Consider the following 16525-nt stretch of genomic DNA (forward strand, 5'->3'; position numbering starts at 1 on the left):
ATGGACTCACTGCACCCGCCACAGGTGAAAACTGCCAATATGATGCTTTACTGCTGATATCAACTTGTAAAAGATGGTGCTAACATGAATTATTATTATTATTATTGTGTATTTTAAATATTTTCTTTAAATAAAAATTGATGTGTTTGGAAACAAACTTTTAGCATTATTAAAGCAGGATGGATAGGCTATAACATTTCATGTTTGAATTGAGCTAAAACCAAACAGGACATGAATTCACAGTTAAATCTGTGTAGTAAGTAATTAAAAAAAAAAAAAAACAAGACTTTATTAGGTAACAGAAGTAAACCTTATCATGTATGTGAATATTTAATCAAAAGTTAATCATAATTTCAATGCCAGTGTGGCACTGCTGTGACATTGATTTCACTTTCCTTCTGCTTTACTGTTGTGTTAATGGAATTTCACTGCAACCACAGCATGTGACAATAGGATCAATAACCTGGCATGTGAGAAAAAAGTGTGTGTGCACATGTCTGTATGTGTTGTAGAGGGATTTTCTTTCTTTTTAACACCCATTAATACAAAATTAGAGCAACGTTTGACTCCAAAAATGTTTATTTTGTATGAAGTAAAATGATTTTTTGTCATTCTCATTAAACTGTTAGAAAAAAACATTTAAACATAAAGAAAAAAACATAGTTATTTTAGAAATAAAGTTTTTTTTTTAACAGTGTGTGGTCTTTTTCAGTCAAAGGCTTCTCAGAGAAAAGGGAGTAAAGAAAGCAGCGAGGATGAACAGGAAAAGAAAAGCAAAGGTAATTTTCCAGAACAGTATGTCAATGATGTCACTTTAAATACTAAAAGCAACTGATTTTGTCTTTATACAGTAAAATAAAACAAAAAGGTTGGTATGTTACTTATTCAGGTCTCATGTGTGTTTCAGAAGTCAAAGCAAGTCCTTCACACTCCACTATGGGTTTGATAGAGCAGGAGTCAGACGAGGTAGACCCGTGGGACCTTCCAGACATGAAGGACACCGGCGTCCCGTGGTCAGGTGTGACTCACAATTTTCCTCTGGTCTATAAGAATATTATATTATATGTATGTACATAAAGGAATGGTAGTGTTTTGTTTTCGAGATGTGCATGTAGACAGTAAGAAACAAGCGCATACAAAAAACTCAATTCAGTGTCATCGATTCAAACGCTTCAACTACACATTCAACTTTAAGTTGTGTCCCTTCACAGTGTGTAAATACATTTTCATTTTTCTACGTAATATTTGTTGATTTTGCCATGAAAGTAACATTTTACTTCATTCGTGTACCTAGTAAATCATAAAAAAACTCTTTAAAAACATGTTACTGCTCATTTAAAGAGCAATAAATCAATCAGCCATGTGATTTTTAGAAAGCATAGCTGTATTATAGTTCATGATCCTGATACCTAACAGGCAGATTGCTGACTGTGTACCAGCATATCACTAATAAATCACTAAAAGCATGTCTAAGTTGAGATTAGTCAGCCACCCCCTTCTCTTCAGTAACTGTACAGCAATTTACTGCTGCAGATAAATAGACACACTCTACAAGTTAAAATTATTCAATATCATTGATATACAAAAATAAACCACTGTGCCACAGATAGAAGACATTTCTCGATTTGAAATGAGTTTTGTGTGATCAAACTCTTTACCTCTCCATGTTGCTGTTGCTCTTCCCTGTAGTTTATCTTTTCCCTTCCCACTATCTATCTATCTATCTATCTATCTATCTATCTACCTATCTATCTATCTATCTATCTATCTATCTATCTATCTATCTACCTATCTATCTATCTATCTATCTATCTATCTATCTATCTATCTATCTATATCTATATCTATATCTATATCTATATATATATATATATATATATATATATATATATATATATATATATATATATATATATATATACTTAACTTTATTTATATAGCACTTTTCATACAGATGCATTTCAAACAGTTTAACAACATAAAAACAATTTCACACTTATGCACACACACATGCAAACACATACGCAGCCCAATCACACAACCCCACCTTTCCCCTGACCCTCTACACCAAAATAAATAACCTACCTTCAGGAGTCCATCTCTGTGTCTGGCTTGGCACATGCACAACACATACAGTTGTGCTCATTTTTATTCATACCCTTTCATTAAAGAAGGAAAAAACCAGCTGCCTGTAAAATAACCGAAAATTGACTAAAGTAATAAATAATAAATAAAAATTTTATGAAAATCATCACATTATTTTCTAATTCTGGTTCAATAGAAGTATTTTTTTTAAAAAAGCAAACAAAGAAGATAATTTATTACATATTACATCAGTCATAAAGTAATATTTAGTTGAACAATCCTTTAATGTTTCTGATACAGTCAGGTGTTTTCTGTTCCTCTCAGTCAGACTTCTGCACCTGTTGACAGGTATTTTGTCCCACTGTTCAAAAGAAAAGTGCTCTAATTTGTCCAGGACCAATTTGTTTGTTTGTTTGTTTTTTCTTTTTTCAACTCAATTAAATGAAAAAAACAGTGTCTTATGTTACTAAATTGTATTTTTGCAAATTTTTAGTTATTTTTCCTTTTTTAAGTCTCCAGTTATGTGAGAGACTGTTGTAAATTCAGCCTTTTCTTTCATGAAAGGGGATGAAGACATATGAGTACAACTGTATATATCTGTATATGTGATCTTCCTTGTTTGTTTTAGACTTGGACACCAAAGGCAAGGTGCTGAGGGTGCTGGTGTCAGTGATGAAGCTGATTCTGCTGATTGGTTTCCTCTACATGTTCATCTGCTCTCTTGACATTCTCAGCTCAGCTTTTCAGCTTGTTGGAGGTAAACTCCTTTCTTGTCAAGACTCATGTCTACTCCCACATGTTATCAGCATTAAAAAAAAGAAAATTAAAGTATTGATGTATTTATTTTAAATCACTGAGATCTTGAAACTGGAATGTTTAATTATTTTAAGCTTCAAAATGAGAAGATTTCCTGATGTTTTAAGCAAACTAATGAAAGACTAATGCAAACTACCTGGACTCAACACTATGCTAATAAAGGTGCATATGCTTTGATGTTCACCTATCTCAGGTAAAGCAGCAGGTGACATCTTCCAGGATAACTCAGTTTTGTCTAACCCACTGGCCGGACTGGTGATCGGTGTTCTGGTCACTCTGTTGGTCCAAAGCTCATCCACTTCCTCCTCCATTGTTGTCAGCATGGTCTCCTCTGGCTGTAAGTATGGGCCTCTACGCCGCACAAAAAAATCCAGCGTGAACATGCAGGGATGATGATGAGCTTCAGAACGAAGGGAGGGAATACTAAGAGATCTGTGTGCTTTGACAGTGCTAACTGTCCAGGTAGCTGTTCCTATCATCATGGGCACAAATATCGGCACCTCTGTAACCAACACGCTTGTGGCCATGACGCAGGCTGGTGAACGCAGCACCTTTCGCAGGTAATAAGATGGTATTTACATGGACATAATGAAAAGTTTGCTTTTATTTATGTCACATTGTAGTACTAAAGTACACCAAAGTGTCTGAACTATACTTTGCTCCTAACTGCATTCATCACTGTGTGAATGTGTAAAGCACTTAAAGTGATCAATAAACAAAAAGTGCTGTTTAAATGCAGTCCATTTACTTTGTCTGTACTTAGATGGGAAGCAACTTTATTAAGCCTTTTTATATTAAATGTTACTTTGCATTTATGTCTTCATTTTCACTTTGTGTCCAGGGCTTTTGCAGGCGCCACAGTGCACGACTTCTTTAACTGGCTGTCTGTGCTGGTGCTGCTGCCTCTGGAAGTTGCCACTGGTTATTTGTACAAGGTCACAAAAATCATCATCGACTCCTTTCAAATTGAGAGTGGCGAGCCCCCGGACCTGTTAAACGTGATCACTGACCCCCTCACCGAGTCCATCATAGAGGCAAGATGTCACAATGAGTGGCAGTTTTTTTCTTTTGCTCAAGTCTGAAGAACATTGTCAGTAACGACAGGGTCATGAAGGGTGTATCTGACACAAGTCAGCTACAGAGTAGATTTAGAGATTTGGTTCACAGTCCTGTCAGAAGCGAAGGAAAGTTGAAACACATCATGTCATCTGCAAAGGTTGGGCCAGAAGGCGGGGGTTACAGGCCTACCCTAAAACCTGGATGCCCTTTCAGGGGCCACCTCAAGAACAGGCAGTCAAATTACAATTAAATGACCTCTTCCAGGGTAAACATCAGATGTCCAAGTGCAAGTGAATGCAACATGTGATATACTTCTACGTGTTGTTTGGCATTAATAATTGTTTTCTTCTGATAATATTGGGTTACATGACGAAACATTTTTTTATTACTAGATTTCATGTTTAAGCCATTAGTTCAGTGGCATTTAAGTGCAAAGCAAAACTCTGGACAAATAAAAAGAACAAAATCATTCAGGTCTCTAATCTAAAGTCAACACACCCCTGTACATACTTGAATCCAAAGTGTTCATGTAACCTGATAAGCAGGAAAGTTATTAAATTAGTGAATTATATCAGTGATGTCTACGTCAAACAAACCATCCAATCTGGGTGGGACAATTGGTCTTTAACCCTTTCATGCATGAATTGATAAAAAACGATGCAAAGTTCTTTTTAAATACAGTATTTTACCTTTATAGACATATGCAATGATACTTTTCTTTGTTTATTAGTGATATTTAGAATTTATCATGATTTATTTTAATGTATTCTAGAAATATATTTTTAAAATAATCTATAATCATATTTTTTTTAAATGTAAATCTTCTATAAATTATAGCTGTATAATTTTCTTTTCCTATTTATCGCAAAGACAAACTTGTGTAATTACATCATATTCAATTAGATCATATATTTCTGACTCACTAACATCCACTGAAGTAGTGTATTTACAAAAATATCATCCTCATTCATGAATATGCAAGAAAAAAGCTTGTAAATAGGTGTCCACAATATGGCTACTATGCATGAAAGGGTTAATCAACTCCTCTATGATAATCAAATTCCTCTATTATACTCCTCTGTTATTATCTGAACCCATCCTTAAAGGCTCTGCTTCAACAACTGGACAGGTAGTTGCTAAATGCATTGAAGGACAATGATTTTTAGTAACTACAAGACATTTTACTGCCCTCTGGTTAGTTTCATTTAGTTATCATGAGGTCTCATCATTGTTGAAGATCAAGCCAGTGACTGTTGAGTCATCTGCAAACTTGATAATGCTGTTTGTAGCATGGATCGCTTGACAGTCAGGAGTAATGAGTGCATATCGTAGAGGGCTCAACACACACACACAGAGCTGAAAAGGACTGGTTTTTCAGAGTGGCTATGTTATGTGTTTGCTTAACCTGACATCCTGCAGGAGTCAGAATCAAGTTGGATGGCAGGATTCTGGCTGAATTTGAGGTTTGGACATCAAGTGTCTCAGAATATTCCTGATATAAGTATTTGACTTGTCTGGAGGCTAAACAAGACGGAGGCATAGTGGTTAGTATTGCAACCTCACAGCAATAAGGTCGGTGGTTTGAGCTTCCGGTGGGGGGAGTTTAGAAGAGTCGTCTTTCTGTGTGGAGTTTGCATGTTCTCCCCATGTATGTGGAGGTTCTCTCCAGGTACTCTGGCTTCCTCCCACCCACAAGACATGCATGTTATGTTAATCTGCCAAATGACTGCAGCAGGAAACAGGTGCTGCAGATGACTTCTTCCTGTATAGATCTTATAGACAAAATGATACTGGTCCAGAGTGCCATAGATGGTGCTTTATATCGCGATTAGACTCTGGACGTACTTAGAAATTACAACTATTTGTGCAATCAAGCAGTGGTCACATTGTGTTGCTTAGAGATAAACATAGTTAGTGTAGTTTTTAGCAGCTGATTAGAGCAAGCATGAAGTACACACTGGGACACCATCAGCAATATGTTGTCCTCGCACAGATATTGGGCAGCACCCTTCCGACATCGAGAGTGCAGAGTCAGCAGTGGATGTTCTCTAGATCACAATGGGACAAAGAACACGCTACGTTCCTCTACCACACAAGGATCACAACTTAAAGCTTGTCTGTTTTTCAGTTAGAAATAACTTATAACCTGCTTTCTGTGATTTGAACCTCTGCGCCACTGAAAAAGCAGGATTATTACTTATTTCTTTTGTTAAATTGACATTAATATGTGCTAGTAATATCTTTAATTGCTAGAACTATGTTGTTGTCATGACCCCTAAGACTATCAGCAAGATAAGAAGCCATTATATAAAGTTGTTATCTTCATTGTGGTTGTACTTAGCTGTGTTTTCTGTTTGACTCAGCTGGATCAGTCCGTCATCAGTGGAATTGCCATCGGAGATGAAGAAGCCCGAAATAAGAGTCTCATTAAGAAATGGTGCCTAACCTACACTAACTCAGTAAGACTTGTCATCAAGCATGTCAAAGATTTTACACCTGATACAACAATGATATCGAAAACTTTACTGTCAACTTGTACTTTCAGACCTTAAAGAACGTCACAGTCCCTGGACCAGAGAACTGCACCCTTCCCACGCTCTGCTGGGTTGATGGCAACTACACCTACACACTGAAGAATGTGTCAGAAACTTATAATCTACAGAGATGTAAGACAATGATGCAAATAGCCATGTTTAAGTGTACAAAATTTCTCCACCGAGTTACAATTCTGATCGGACTTGTATTGTTTACACCAGCCTGAAAAATTAATTCTGATCATGATGTGTGATTACATGCATCACATGGTTGATCTAAATAAATGATTTTGACAAATACAACCAACCTTGCCTTAAACTAGACGTAACTTTCATCAATTAATTTGAGTTTTTTAAACAAAGATAAACTTAAGTAAAGTAAACAGTGCAATATAAGATGTAGTGAGAAGTGTGGGATTATATTTTATTAATATACGCCGGACATAACAGACATAACTAATAAGGATTACCAGATATTTGCAATAAATTTTTCATGCTAGCAGTTAGAATAACAATCAGCTTAATCTCCCTCCATTGATCAGAATGAGTCTGATTGGTATGTTTACATGAAGTGTTTTTACTTTGATCAGGCCTTTTAATCTGATTACTTGTGTCCATGTAAACACGCCTACTATAACATTGTCCTAATAAGGCAACAGACTACTTTTGCAATCAGAGTGTAGTTCAGGGTATAACAGAAGCCTTCATACTTATAGACCTTTTTTTCCACAACAGGTACAGTTCGTATACAGTGATAAAACCCGTTTCTATATTCCTCAGGTACTCATCTCTTTGCAAATGTGAATCTGCCTGACTTGGCTGTGGGTTTAATCCTGCTGGCACTCTCTCTGCTGGTTCTCTGCTCTTGTTTGCTCCTTATTGTCAAGTTGCTTAATTCCATGCTAAAGGGACAGGTTGCTGTGGTGATCAAGAAGGTCATCAACACAGGTGTGCATTATTTCACATTTAGCTAACATAAAATGATACATTGGTTGGTGAAATATTAATGTGTGCATGTGTGTGTGTGTGTGCAGATTTCCCATTTCCATTCAGCTGGGTCACAGGTTACATTGCCATCATAGTTGGTGCTGGAATGACTTTCATTGTGCAGAGCAGTTCGGTGTTCACATCAGCTATTACTCCACTTGTTGGTGAGATCAGTTCATTTGTTACATTCACTGTCTTTGACCTTGGTTAGCTAAACCTACAGCTAATAACTCTACTTCTTTGGCAAAATAAGTAAAATAAAGAAAGCTGTGTTTACAAAGAAAGTTTGTGCATTTTAAGCAGTGTCTCTTTTGTGTAAATAGGAATCGGTGTCATCAGCATAGAGAGAGCATACCCACTGTCTTTGGGTTCAAATATTGGCACCACCACAACATCCATTTTGGCAGCCATGGCTAGTCCAGGAGAAACACTGGATGATGCTTTACAGGTGAGTGATTCATAGAAAAGTGCTGTATGGTGGTTGTCTTCAATTCTCCTGTTGTTATAGATGTGTTTTATTTGGATTTCAAATATTTGGTCTTCAATGAGAAATGCAACTTTTGCTACGTTTGCTCTCAAAGTTACCAAAACTGAAATGGCCTATTTTATATTAATGTTTAAAGGGACAGTTAACTTGACTAGTTACCCCTATCTAAAAAAAAAACAACAGCTTATTACCCTTTTATTAATGTTACCTAATGGCAAATTACCAGTTTTATAGTCCTGTACCAGCCCACTAACAAGCCAAATTGCCCCTTATGCTTTGGTTCAGAGGACATGGAATTGAATTTGGATTCATCTGACCACAGAAAAAACTTCCACATTGCCACAGTCAACTTCAAATGAACTTTGGCACAAAATTTCTAGTTTATTTTTGCATGGTAGATGTATAACCATTTGTGAATTGCACACAAAAACTGTGTGCATATGCAGTTATTTTTGGAGGTATACCTGAGCCTTTGCAGGGATTTCCAAGGCAAACCTTTGCCTGCTTTAATGCACTGCAATCAGAAGGCTTTTTATAGATGCAGCTTTTTTGTGAATTGCTGCACCCCCAGTCGTAACTTCTGAAAGACTTTACCACTAAGCTGCTTTTTAAATCCACAGTTATGTTACTGACTTATTGTTAGTTAACCTAACTAGTTGCAACTTGTTTCTCCAGCTTTTTCTTTTATGTATGATGGACTTTTCCACATTTTGTTGCTCAATTTGTCACACTTTTTCACTTTTTCAATTCATGATCAGGTGTTATGATCTATTTCCTCCATTTAGCAGAAAACTTCTCTATTTCTTTTATTTCTGTTCAGAAAAAATGGTAAAAATATCAATTTAATCTAAACTGCATTAAATATTTACAAAAATTAGGTTGATCTCACTTCCCTGACTACGCAGAAAGTAACTCGCAAGCACTAAATTAAGACTTATTGCTTCATGCAATGTATGTACTTTAAAGATATTTAAATAATTGTTTCAATTGTTTCTACAGATTGCTCTCGTGCACTTCCTGTTCAACATCTCTGGCATCATTCTGTGGTATCCAATCCCCTACACTCGAATTCCCATCCGGATGGCTAAAAGCTTGGGGAACGTCACGGCCAAGTATCGATGGTTTGCTGCTGTCTACATCATCCTTTGCTTCTTTGTTCTGCCACTCTTAGTATTCAGCCTGTCACTAGCTGGTTGGCAGGTACTTGTGGGTGTAGGTGTACCTCTGGTCGTCATGTTGATCACCATTTTGATCATCAACATCCTGCAGAAACGAAAGCCTGAGTGTCTGCCTGTAATACTGCGATCCTGGGACTTTCTCCCTCTCTGGGCCCACTCCCTGGCACCCTGGGATAAAGTGGTTACTGTGTTTGTAGCCAAATGTTGTTGCTGCTGTAAATGCTGCCAAGTTACATCTTATGACCAAGAACAAGAAGTACAATCCATGGAAAATGGTGATATAATGCACATGGCTGTGTATGACAACCCCACAATGAATGCAGAGAAAGAATTAGAAAATGAGACAAAAACAGAGCCGAAGATTTTGAAAATGACCATGCTGTAAAATGTTTACATTCACTGTTTGTGTAACCATTGGTAATGGGACAAGAAATGATGGTTTTTAAGTATTTATGTCCTAACTTTGCGTAGGTTGTTTTCTGCGTAACAAAAGGAATAGCTGTACATGTTTACAAGATGGAGAAACAGAGGAACGCTGGTGCTGGTCTTGGTGCTTGGACTTCAGTGGCCTTGAAATTATAGATAACATTATACTGTATAGTCTTAGATTTCTACCAATCCCATAAAACTTTATAATCATGTGAATGTTAAGTTATTTATTTATTAATAATTTGGCCCGAGCCCACCCCCATGCCAGCTTGATTTGATATAAAATATAAAATCTGCCATCAAATGCAAATTCTATTAACTGGCTAAACAATATCCTACTGGAAGTGGGCACTGTCCGTTTAAACAGAAATATTACATTTTGTTCATCACAGTTCTCAGGTGCAGATTAATACTGTTTCTGTGTTTTGGTGCTACAACAAATGTTCCCATTTAGAGAAGTACATTTGCACAAAGCTTTGGAGATGCTGCTTTTACAATGGGGCTGTTACCATTTACTGGTTTGGAATGGATAAACTGGGATGTGCAGTGTTGTCAGTAGGAATCAGTAGAAGGTGCCAAGGCCATGTGTAATGGGAAATCAAAGGAGTTTTTTTTTATATGATGCTAATTTTCTAATGCTGTTTTTTTCTGATACCATGCTTTATTTATTTCTTCAGAAGCAGAAGCAGCATTTTCAGCTCACCTGAATTTCTTTGTATTGGGCTGAGAATATACTTGCTTTGTCTCTCCTATAGTCAGCTCCATCGAGGGTGTAATTGTTAATACTCTGTGTATTGCACTGGTGATGAGAGGCTTCTCGTTGGTGGCTCACTAGATAACTCAGATCCCACAGAGCTACCAGATTTGCAGGCTGTATCCATAAACACAGGGAAAATAAAGAAGGTTAGTATTTGGTTTTTGTGCACAAAATGCACAAGCCGTGGCATCGTGGATGGCATTTGAAGCCACTGAACAAGAATATTCAACTTAAACTCATATTTGCACCTGCTCTACTTCTACTAATCACCTCTATATGGCATCATACGTAGCAATACGTTCTGTGCACATGCATAATGGACATTTTCAGGAAATAATAACACACGAGTTAGCAATGATAAACAGGGATGTGCATATTAAAAAGCAAGGAGGTCATATCATAATCCCAGTTAGGAAATTAGGCTCTGCTTTCAACCAAGCGGCAACCTCCGGCGGTAAAAAGTGAAGCCTATGTGGAAGTGCATAAAACTGCAGTTCCCCCTTCATCCACTATGGGCTGGCTCCAAAACAGAGCAAATCCCCATAGAATCCCATGTTAAAAAGACCAACTTCACAAATTTTTTTCGAACTTGACTGTTTAAAAGTAATTTAATCTTGAAGTTCGGCATATTTAGGGGCGTGTCCCTTTGATTGACAGGTACCGATCTCTGGCTTCAAGTCAGAAGAACGTAGAACAACCGCGGTTTTTAGCCGGTTAACAACGTGACTTAGCTTTAGCCCGCTTACCTCCGTTAGCTAGTTTGTCCTGTTATCTCCGGGTTAGCTTGGTTAGCTCTTAGCTACAGAAAGCTCGGAGTTCGCTAGTTGTCAATCATCCACCATGGCGCTAACAGCCCCCCTCTCAGCTTCACCTCTCTGCCCATACTTGTATTTTCCGGGTGAGATGACACACATGCCTCTGCCAAGATGGCCATGGTAGGAACCGCCCACTGAGCTTCAATTCACCTCTTCAGAAACCTATGGGTGACGTCACGGAGGCTCTGTCCATCTCTTTATATTTAGTCTTTGCTTTCAACCCATCACTAGATTTATTAGAGAACATGGGATGCCATATTACAGCAACCAGAGGAGAAGTTGGGGGTGAAGGGCCTTGGTCAGGGGCCTACAGTGCTACAGTATACAACCATACATCTATATGTGTATGTGAGTATACATCAATCCATGTGTGGCATGGCTGATCAAACAAGGGCAAAACTATCTTCAATAAATTAATATTTTATTTACCAATCAAACGTTTTTTTCGTAAGCGACCTCAAAATGCAAATTACAAAAAGTTGACAAAAAAGCGTCAATACTTTCCAGCTTTTTGTCACAGATGGGACTGTAAAATGCTGGGACTGCTTTAGCAGCTTTTTTCACATGCATCATGGCTCTTGAGACAGTCTTGCATTTAATGGAATTTCAATCTAACCTGCCTAGTGTGAGTTGTTTCTTGACAGTATAGGGAAGGACACCCCCAGACGCCTCTATCTAGTTATGCACCTGTGCTCTCCTGTTTTAAACAAGCTCATAACCACAAACTCCTAAGACGGATCAAAACTGAAGTCAGAGCAGCCGACTGTTCATGTGTTAACATTAGCAAGTTTGTTCAGTAGAATGCTTATACTTCAGTCAATGTTGCACTTAGTCCTTTAGTAGCATTTGTGGACAAAAAAAGAGATACCTCAAGTATTTCTTGACACAGATGTGTAGGAAAAGGATGAAGGCAGAACAAGCTCCAGCTCATGGTTTTAAATGGAGCATTTCTGGTTGTCTAGTTAGGCTAGTTAAACAGAAATATCAGACTTACACCACATAATATTTGTATCATATCTCTCATGAAATACATGTTTTTTTTAGGCAGGGTGAAAAATGTAACATGAACTTGAAGTATTCCTGAATGTAGTTGTGTACAGATAATGAGTTAATTTTTATTTAAGATATTTTAAAAAAGAAAAAATAAGATATGTCTGATTAGGTTAACCTATAACTAATCTTTTGTTTGGTTTTTAGCTGAATGAGCTTTCTCACAATAAAATAAAATTCCACAAGGTGCCATGACCTTTGAAGCTTAAAGAACCAGAATGTTCCTCATTTCTATCAGTGTCCCCTGTTGTGTTTTTACATCTTTGTGTTTTCTTACTGTGTATAAGAGACATACAGATGAACCCAAACACATCGTTTTAAGGTGTAAAATCATTTTATAATAAAAAAAATAAATAAAACAAAACTGTATTCAAGGAATATGTTGTCTTTAAACAGATGAATGAGCATCTAATGAAATGTTTTACATATTTATTGCTTTGTTTTAAGTTGTACAGTGTCTCCAAGATAATTATATGGCAATTAAAGAAATGAACCATTAAACTGTGTACTTGATTGAATGAGTCAGTTAGGAAGTCGCCTGGTAAAAGAACATCTTCACTCATCATTTTGAACATTTCCATGACCCAACATGATAAATCGTTGTTTATTACACTCTTATCAGCGTTATCTACAGGTTTACTTAGTAAAAAAAAGGTGGGAATGAACAATTATGATATATCTGTTCGACTTTAAAGAGTTCAGAGAAGCAAATGTGCTCAATATCTAAACAAATTGCACACTTAATCAGCATTTCTGTTATCAAATTAATGTTTCACAGTTTTTGTAACAGCCTCCAAGAGGATCAGGTGTCTTCCTGTACGGAGAGCGATGTACAAAGACCATGAGTACATAAACAATATAGCAATACTGAGTGTAAACAACTTTAGGGAAACATCTGCTACTTCTAACAATGCTTTTAAATATGAGAAAAGTTTGAGTTTTGTTCGGGAAAATGTCAATGTGGTTATCATATTGTTTACATGTGACTTAAAGTGAGTGAAAAATATGTCAATGGTACAAAATTTCTAAATATTTATGTAAATGTAATGAAATAATGGCTGTCATTTAATTTGTTTTAAGCTCATCCCAAACCTGGTGTTGATCTAAAGCACGAGGTTTCAGTCACACAACTTGCTTTAAAATTTAATTTAAAAAGCACTTTTCATGCAACAAGCAACACGAAGTGATTTAAGGCAAGGCAAGTTTATTTATACAGCACAATTCAACAACAGGGTGATTAAAATTGCCTTACAGAGACAATAAAACATTAGAAATAAAAGAAGCAACATTTAAAATTAAAACATGAAAGCAAAGAAAAGGAAATCAAATTAAATAAAGAAACATGCAGATGAGGACTTCAAAAGAACTTAAAACAGCTGTGAATAAAAACTACTGAAATGCAGCTGAGAACGGGAGGGTTTTTACCCTTTAAATAAACTATTTCAGCTGATCTGAGACAGTCTCAGACTTTGTTCCAGACGTGTGGAGCATAGAAGCTGAATGCAGCTCCTCCATGTCTTGTTTTGACTCTAGGAACTGATAAAAACCTGATGGAACACAAAGGGCTTTATACAATATAAAAGCACAACAAAGAATGTTTATCAGCCTTGCTCTTCCCACACACTCAGATACACTCAAAGATACACACACACACACACACACACACACACACACACACACACACCCAACATTCATTTCCAACACTTGTCTTAAACATCATGCATACACCTGTCTAGTTATATGTTGCTGAGCACAGATGAGCCCGGTAAGGAAACACTATCACAGGAGCTGTCTGCATAAGAAGTCAACCAGACACAGTATCAGGGGCGCCACAAACGGTCACTAGTCAAAAGACCAAAGACATAAAAAGGTGCCCCTGCGGCCATGGCCATCACAACACCCAGTGCAAAGGGTTTGGACCAAAGTACTCAGATCCAGGACCAAAAACCCATTTCTTTACATAATAAACACAATTACTGCTATCAAAATAAAGCCTTCACTCACCAAAGTATTAATTCTCCTTCACCCCCCCCCCCCCCCCCCTTCTATCCTTAACAGACATGAGTTACTGTCTCTCAACTGAATGTGGATATAAAATAATAAAAATAAACAAACATTTGGCTTGACACTGCTGTGATGAAACAATGTCTTGGTGGTCTATATACACCAGGAGCAAGTCCACCCACTGCCACAGGAACAGACAAGATCCAGGTAGGCTGGGGTCCACGCCACAGTCATAGGGCTGCAGTGCAGGACCCCCAAGCCACCCGTGGCAACAGTCCTGCAAACCAGGCAGGCAAAGCCTCCAATGTTGAGGATGCTCAAAAGGAAAACACTGGAGTTGAGAAGTATTAAAATGTTAAAAATTAAATTAAATATGTAAAAATTTAAATAAGAACAGAAGATAATAGAACGAGTATAACATTAATAAATTTCATTCATTCATTTTCTGAACCGCTTAATCCAATTCAGGGTCGCAGGGAAGCTGGAGCCTATCCCAGCTGGCTTTGGGTGACAGGCAGGGTACACCCTGGACAGCTCGCCAGTCCATCGCAGGGCCACATAGAGAGATGAACAACCACTCACGCTCATTCCTAGGGGCAATTTAGAGTAACCAATTAACCTAGCATGCATGTCTTTGGATGGTGGGAGGAAGCTGGAGTACCCGGAGAGAACCCACGCATACACAGGGAGTACATGCAAACTCCACACAGAAAGGCCACTGACCAAACCTCTCCCCAGCCAAGGACTGAACCAGTGACCTTCTTGCTGTGAGGCCATAGTGCTAACCACTGTTCCACCGTGCAGGAATTTATTTTAAAATATAATGTAATACAATTAAATTAAATCAGATACTAAAACAAAAATAGATAAACAAAAATTGAGTTAAAAGCGAAACTAAAAAAAATTAATTGTCCTCAGTAACCCATTGACTGTTTCTAGTTCCAGTTCATAGCTGAAGAATGATGGTTCCTGTTGGGAACATGGTGTTATGTGTGTGAAGAGACCATCCAAACTATGACCCAAACTTAGACAGGCGGTAAAATAAAAGTTTTATTAAAAATAAATTCAAATGAAGGGTAAATGTCTAATAAATACTAATGGCAAAATACAGCTGCTGACATTAAGGCATGGTAACTTTTTGTTTATAGTTTTGTAAAAGATAAAGTCTGTTTCTCTTAAATAAAACACCATCTGAACAAGGCAGAATTATCCAATGGATGTTACGGACACCACGCCAATGAGCCCACGTCCACTCGGGGCCCATTTGGAGACTAGTTGGGCCCACGTAGGGCATACACCAGCAGTTTGGACACAAAACAAAATGTTCATAAAGGTCAGATAGTTACACCACAGTGTCAAGTGTATTGCTATTGGTACCACTGGCTGAAAGATGGTAGAAATGTCGTTTCACACTTTATCATTCACAATTTTCACAATATTGTGCTGGGGGAGGGGGGCCCATGGGACAATCTGGGCCCAGGGGCCTGTGCACTTTTAATCCGGCCCTGCATCTGGATAGTTAATCAATGCAGGTAAAACATCTGGCAACAATTATTTAACACAGAAAAACTAATAGTAGAGGAACAAATATATAAAATAGGTGTGTCGCAGTTAGTAAGCTGAGCCAAGGTGAGAAACAGGAAACATAACTAAGCAGAATGCTGAAAGGAAATGTTGTATCAGTAGAAGAAAATGCCAAGTGAATGTAAGATATTGGTAAAAACAACAGGTAGAATGAAATCAAGCCTTCAACAAACAAACCAAAAATTTTTTTGTTGCTATCTAAAGTCTTCCCAGTTGAAGCGATAATTAAACAACTTTCTATCTGCAATCAAAGCCAAATAAAATTTTTCTCACCTTTTAAAGGTTATTAACAGCATATTGAAAAATTATTTATTTTAAATTATTGTATTTTAAACATGTTTTTTAGAATAAATAAACATGTTGGAAGTATTTGTTGTTTGTTTTTGCCAGCGTTCATCATGTGACCTTTCAGGCTGAATGATAAAAAGCCGGTCATTGTTCGCTGTTCTTGTTTTTTGTTTGTTTTGTGATATACAATTAACTCTGAAAGTTAAGTTTAAATGGGCTGACATAGTGATTAGCACTGTGGCCTCACAGCAAGAAGGTTGCTGGTTTGATTCTTGGCTGGGGCAAGGTTTGGGCCGCGGCCTTTCTGTGTGGAGTTTGTATGTTCTCCCCATGTATGTGTGGGTTCTCTCAAGGTACTCGGGCTTCCTCCCACAGTTCAAAGACATGCACATTAGGTTAATTGGTTACTCTAAATTGTCCTTGGGAAAGAGTGTGAGTGGTTGTTTGTCTCT

General features: G+C 37.4%; 1 protein-coding gene across 1 annotated transcript; it reads left to right on the plus strand.

The window, feature by feature from the left end:
* slc34a2a (solute carrier family 34 member 2a) lies at positions 1-9531 on the plus strand (the record flags this gene model as incomplete). Its single annotated transcript, XM_079264004.1, has 13 exons — positions 1-24; positions 713-779; positions 908-1018; positions 2714-2842; positions 3095-3238; positions 3350-3461; positions 3743-3935; positions 6324-6419; positions 6506-6626; positions 7275-7442; positions 7529-7645; positions 7805-7929; positions 8968-9531. 13 exons carry the CDS (start codon positions 1-3, stop codon positions 9529-9531), a joined length of 1971 nt encoding a protein of 656 aa, XP_079120130.1.
* Positions 9532-16525: the final 6994 nt, after the last annotated feature.

Source organism: Telmatherina bonti (genome assembly GCF_933228915.1).
Source record: "Telmatherina bonti genome assembly, chromosome: 3".
Classification (NCBI taxonomy): domain Eukaryota; kingdom Metazoa; phylum Chordata; class Actinopteri; order Atheriniformes; family Telmatherinidae; genus Telmatherina; species Telmatherina bonti.